General features: G+C 33.0%; 1 protein-coding gene across 1 annotated transcript; it reads left to right on the top strand.

Moving 5' to 3' along the window:
- Positions 1-987: 987 nt before the first annotated feature.
- On the top strand, positions 988-5,726 carry LOC145571104 (sugar transporter ERD6-like 16). The gene is made up of 18 exons (XM_081630190.1): positions 988-1,185; positions 1,273-1,335; positions 2,594-2,683; positions 2,806-2,865; positions 2,975-3,040; positions 3,138-3,203; positions 3,299-3,374; positions 3,504-3,568; positions 3,645-3,737; positions 3,847-3,927; positions 4,135-4,219; positions 4,337-4,383; positions 4,472-4,534; positions 4,597-4,656; positions 4,764-4,817; positions 4,916-4,975; positions 5,349-5,463; positions 5,557-5,726. Exons 1-18 carry the CDS (start codon positions 988-990, stop codon positions 5,676-5,678), a joined length of 1,464 nt encoding a protein of 487 aa, XP_081486316.1. The 3' UTR covers positions 5,679-5,726.
- The last annotated feature ends 470 nt before the right edge of the window (positions 5,727-6,196 follow it).

Raw genomic sequence — 6,196 nt, 5'->3', positions numbered from 1 at the left:
ATTTACAAAGAAAAAACATGTTTGGGGATAAGGTCCATTACTATTTACTAATATGGGTGGAGTAGCTCAGTAAGCTGTAAGCTCACTAAACTTATACTAGATTAATAGCAAATTGTATTGTGGGATTGTTTGAAAAAAAAAAAAAAAGCACAATGTGGGATAGCTCACTTGTGAGTTTCTGGTAAGTACGTACATGTCTTAAGATCATTAAAATTTACTTATAAATTTTAATTAGGATCATTAGTCAGAAATTGCGTGTCTGGATTAGGATCATTAGTTATTTACCAGTGTGAAAGAAGGATTGCAAGTACATACGTGTCTGAGGTTTGGATTAGTCAAATTTAATGAATGGTTAAGATTTGATCTATTATAATGATTGCAATTTTAATGTAGCCATTTGAAAACTATCCAGTATATTAAGGTAATTAGTAATTTACATACGTGTCTTAAGACCATTGGTAGGTACATACGTGTCTTAAGACCACTGGAATGTACACACGTGTTTTAGGACAATTGGTTTTTATCAATGAAAGAAATCAAGAAGTATATGTAATAATGTTTTTATCAATGAAAGAAATCAAGAAGCATATGTAATAATGTAATTACATATCTCAAGATAATTGGTAGATATATTATATATTGCCCAAAACAGTATTTATTTATTTTTGGTACCTACAAGAGGTTTAGCAAAAGAATCTTTGGTTAGTAGGTGAAGTTCTCAAACAAAGGCTACAAAGTTATAATATACATTTGATGTCATTATCTTCTGATTAGATCTCCTTCAATTTTGTTTTGTTAATATTCTTAATCTTTGACAGCTTATCTATCCACATTAAGACAAATTCTACACATTATTGACTAATTGTTTACTGTCAATTTGTTATTAATACAAACTAGCATTTGCATGGTATATAACTCTTTGCAGGAGTCACTTGTTAGTTCACTCTGCTTATCGTCTAAAGCCGGTTGTAATAGTTATTTCGCAAAATGACTATTGAACATGACGAAGAAATTGGTGCAAGAGAGGCTATGCAAGATGTTAAGGAGCCATTAATCGAGCATCGAAAGATCAATGGCCACGAAAACAAGTCTTCTTCTCAAGGCAATGGTGATAAAGGGTCCAATTTAGTTGTTTTTATTAGTACTATGGTTGCTGTCATGGGCTCCTTTGAGTTTGGTTCTTGTGTAAGTTCATTTAGTTCTTATGATTTAATCATTTACTGTTAATTAAATCTGTGTTTGAAATTGCAAAATGCTTGTTATTTTTTATAGGTTGGATATACAGCACCTACTCAAACATCTATAATTAAGGACCTCAACTTATCAGTGGCAGAGGTGAGTGTAGTTTAATAATCTTAAGCTAACTATACTTTCGCATTCATAAATTATTTTGTGGCATGATCTGATATGAGACAGTTTAATAATAACTTACCATTAGACGACACATGAGAAATTTCCCTTTTTTTTTTTTTTATGTAAAAATAAGTTAATCTTGTATGACCGTGGGCTCACAATAATTTGTTGTGAGATCAAAACACTTTTATTTATTCTAGGATGAATTGATTTTTTGAGTATTTACTAATATTTCGTGATAAAATATTACAGTAAGACGTACTTAGGAATATCTTTTAATATTTCGGGATAACTATTATGACTCAGCTCCACCTAAGACTTTATATATCTTGTTGGACAATGATCAGTGAACACAGATTAGAGAGCCTAATGTAAAAGCCTGAGAGCCAAAAATCTACACGTATCTTTTATATGAAGAAAATAATCATGCATTTAATTTTGTCCAAGAAGATAAATTTCTGATTTAATGTAAATGTAAAATATGCATTGTACTAATGATCTCTTTCCAGCTGGGGTAGTTACATTTTCTTGATTCTTTTCGCATAACCTTTTGATTCTGATTTATTTCAATAAATAACACCAAATTCACCACTCACCAGGCCACCATCATCAACCAGATAGATTGTAGTGGTAGTGTTTTGAAGAATTCGCAATTTCCATTATACATCTGGGTGTACCTAACTTTAGGGACACCTAAGGTTAGGTTAGATTTTGGTCATATGTAAATTCGTAGCTAAACAAGAGAGCTACGAGCAAAAAAATAGCCTTGGTTATACGGTGTATAATGATCACTCTTGAAAGAATTTAAGTCATTCATAATAATAATGCACATATAGTACCAAACTAGCAACAGAAGCTTTTCCAATGTCTAATGTCATTGTAGCCATTGCAATATAAAGATCTACACCACTGATAAATGATAGATATATTGATATTAAGGATTTAGAGTTTTTACACCTTTCACTGTAATACTATAAAGTTTATGCCTTTGTAAAATATGTCACCAAATGCTTGGAGTGAAAATTAGGAGCAAACCAAGTTGGTTCAACCAATTTGGAGTCATGGAAATAGTGTCATAAGTTTTATAAGTAAAGTCATGTACTTGACTTTGAACAAGCCTTAGAAGTCTTAAGGAAATTAAACAGCAGTATTAATCAGTTACTACATGGACTGAGACTGAGAACAGACTTTCTTTCTCTAATGTGTCATTCATGAAATTTTCCTCTGCTGCACCTTTCAGTTTTCGTTGTTTGGTTCTATTTTGAGCATTGGAGCTGTGCTTGGTGCAACCACCAGTGGACGTATTGCTGATCACTTTGGCCGAAAAGGGGTAACAAACATTCTGATGCCTACAATTGAAATGACATTCTACGCGTTTGACTATCAAATACTGGAAGATTTTTTTATTCTCGTATTAACATCGAATAATTTGTTGTGTTTTAATAAAAACAGGCTTTAGCTATGTCAACTGCTTCATGCATTATAGGATGGGTTGCAATTTACTTCTCTCAGGTAAGTGCACTCTAAATCATTATATCTCCAATAATATTAGCTACTTTGCAATGAGATCAATTTTGCAAACTGATCACACTGCATTCTACTCATCTTTTTGATATCTTAGGAGGCAATTCTACTTGAAATCGGAAGGTTTCTCACTGGCTATGGTATTGGAGTTTCCTCTTATGTGGTATGTTTTCGGCTTTTGCAAAATTGCATTGTTTCGTATACTGCCCTGTCAATATAGAGTTATATGGACAACATAGTATTGATGTTATTTAAATTAGGTACCTATATACATAGGAGAAATTGCACCAAAAAATCTCCGTGGAGGTTTAGGCACACTGAATCAGGTATGTTAACATGACCTTATGTCCTTATCACTATTTAAGCTGCATAATGAAAAAAAAAGAATGCAGGAATAGATTCATAGTGCTTTTTTTTGCAGCTTATGATCGTGACTGGAGCTTCAACTGCTTGTTTTGTTGGAACAATTTTTACCTGGCGAGTGCTAGCACTAACAGGTTATTTTTCCTCTATAACATACTCATTGAAGTGTATGAAATTATGAATAGTACTGGTTTTGACTAATTGAAAAGCCTCACTGATATATTAGCTTTTTCTTTTGCTTCCCTATTTTTGGCACTCTGAAGGAATCATACCGTGTATCATTCTTTTGGTCGGTCTCATTTACATACCAGAGTCACCTAGATGGCTGGTAAGATGTGACTGTGACGACTGTCATTGGCTCTTACCATATGTGCATCTGTACTGAAAAATAAAGTAAAATGCAGGCAAAAGCAGGGCAAATGAAAAGGTTCGAAACTGCACTGAGAATGCTTCGAGGGAAAGATGCTGATATTTCCACTGAAGCATATGAAATTCAGGTGAAATTCTTAATCATAATCACATTGTAAGAGCACATTGATGTAAAGTGATTTGAAGAAGTCCTCCAAATAGCTGAATAAGTGATTGATTAACTTTCTTTCATGACAGGAAAACATAGAAACTATAGAACACTTGCCAAAAGTCAGGATGCTGGATCTTTTCCAACAGAGATATAAGCGTTCAGTCACAGTGAGATTCTTAACACCTAGATTTTTCTAATTATGAAAGAAAACCAAAAAGATCTTACTTTGAAGCTTCAACCTGAAGCATATATTTGACTGCACACAACAGCTTTTCAAGAGACATTTCGTTGATTATCAAGAAAAATAGTCTTTGCTATTTATGTACTTCGTATAATATAGTATCATTTGTATGAACACATCTTTTGGTTTGTAGATTGGGGTTGGACTTATGCTTTTGCAACAACTTGGTGGTGCTAATGGCATGGGATTCTATGCAAGCGAAATGTTTGTTGCTGCAGGTAAGAGAGTGGACTTACAATGTGTAAAAATGTTTCTGTTCAATAAGCTCACCAGAGTGTTTTTCTATTTAGTTGTTATTGTTGATTAATTTTTCTAATCACATTATGCAATATCAGGTTTTCCTTCAGGCAAATTAGGAATCATAATGTATGCAAGTATACAGGTATTTAGATCACTGTATGACTTAGTTTGTGAAAGATCAGATTAAGTACTAGAAAATGAAACTAGAAAATAAATTGTTTCTTTTGCAGATACCTATAACAGCAATTGGTGCAGTGCTGATGGACAGAAGCGGACGTAAACCTCTCTTGTTGGTAAGTTCAATCTTTGCAACATTCTTCATATCGGAGCACACAGATTATAACTCGAATTGCAGGTTTCATCTGCAGGAACATTTTTTGGATGCTTTTTGGTAGGATCAGCATTTTTAGCAAAGGTAATTCATAGATTCCATAAAACATCTACACATTTTCTCCTACATTACATGATTGTATTATAGAGTCTTATTGATTCTAATCATTCTGAGGTGTTATTGTGATACAGCGCTTTGGATTTTTCATGACAGAGGCTCCGTATCTAGTCCTAGGAGGAGCATTGGTAAGCCGTCTAATCTAAACCAATGTTATATGAGTAATATGATATGTCATGTTGCTGCTGTTTCTCTGTTCCTTTTTTATAATCTGCAATCCTCTCAGCTGTACATCGGCTCATTCTCTATTGGAGCTGGAGCGATTCCATGGGTTATGATGGCAGAGGTACGACTATTATTCAAAACTTACATCCTTTGATGCCTAGACTTAACGACTGTACATGAAGGCGCCTTTCTGCAACTTTCGAGCTGCATTTTTATCACCTTGTGTAAATGTCTCAAAATCGAGATAAGAAAATGTATAGCTGATTAACATGTGGCTTAACATCCAAAAACTCTTAAGTTACATTATACATATAACAAAGGTTTGTAAGCAAAATTATATGCGAAATGGTTTATGTATCTAGTATCTACCCTTTTGCATCAAACTTTGCTTTGAGTTGGATGTTTAGCCACTTATGAATAACTTTGTGGATTCATCATTTGAGCCCTAATCTAAATGATTTCGGTTAAGCTAATGCTTATGTTAATCCTTGCAGATTTTCCCAATAAATGTGAAGGGGGTAGCAGGAGGTCTGGTCAATTTGGTGCACTGGCTTAGTGCATGGGCAGTTTCCTACACTTTTAATTTCTTCTTTAATTACAGTGCTGCAGGTAATTTTTTTTTTTTTTTTTTTTAATGCTTAAAATTAATTATGGACATTAGTTGGGAAAATATAAGTTTATTTATTTATTTTTTCATTTCAGGCACCTTTTATTTCTATGCAGCAGCTTGTGCCCTTAATGTCCTCTTTGTGGCAAAATTAGTGCCAGAAACAAAGGGAAAGACTCTAGAAGACATTCAAGTCACAATCAACCAAATAAAATAATAATTCATATTTACTTTTTATTTTACATGTTCTTTAAATTTGAAACTTTTTTTTTTCAATGATTGAGATGTTTTAGAAATTTAATAAAGGATGAAAGATTCTGCAATTTTTTTTTTTTTTTTTTTTTTCGTACATATGACAAATTTTGAGATAAATAGAGAAGCTTTAAATCTGGAGAGTGTAGAAGCAACAATAAGGCTCCAATTTCACCTTTATTGAATAAAATGTTGCCGATTAAAATATTTTTTAGAACAAGTAATTTTCTTTGGTGTTATTGATTTTTTCAGAGAAAAATTTATTTTTATTGAATAAAACTTACTCCACATATTTACTTAATTACTAATTAAACCCTAATTTGCTAGTAAGCACAATTATAGCTAGTTTTAAGTTGATGACAAACAAGTAGAGCTGTCAAAAGTTGACTATACTTGAAATACCGACCCGAGTCTGATTATTAATCGACCCGTCTAAACCCGGAAAAATGGTGACCCGAACCCGATCTGAAACCAACCCTACAC

This window comes from Chenopodium album, chromosome 12 (assembly GCF_948465745.1).
Source record: "Chenopodium album chromosome 12, dcCheAlbu1.1, whole genome shotgun sequence".
In the NCBI taxonomy this organism is placed as follows: Eukaryota; Viridiplantae; Streptophyta; class Magnoliopsida; order Caryophyllales; family Amaranthaceae; genus Chenopodium; species Chenopodium album.
Note: the sequence above shows the minus strand (reverse complement) of the source record. Positions and strands in the feature narration are given on the sequence as shown.

What these genes read in the sequence shown, in the direction of transcription:
- LOC145571104 (XM_081630190.1), top strand. Translation starts at nt 988, where the DNA reads ATGACTATTGAACATGACGAAGAAATTGGTGCAAGAGAGGCTATGCAA. An exon ending in ATCACTTTGGCCGAAAAGGG is followed by an intron (nt 2,684 to 2,805) that starts GTAACAAACATT and finishes TAATAAAAACAG; the next exon opens with GCTTTAGCTATGTCAACTGC. An exon ending in CTGAAGCATATGAAATTCAG is followed by an intron (nt 3,738 to 3,846) that starts GTGAAATTCTTA and finishes CTTTCATGACAG; the next exon opens with GAAAACATAGAAACTATAGA.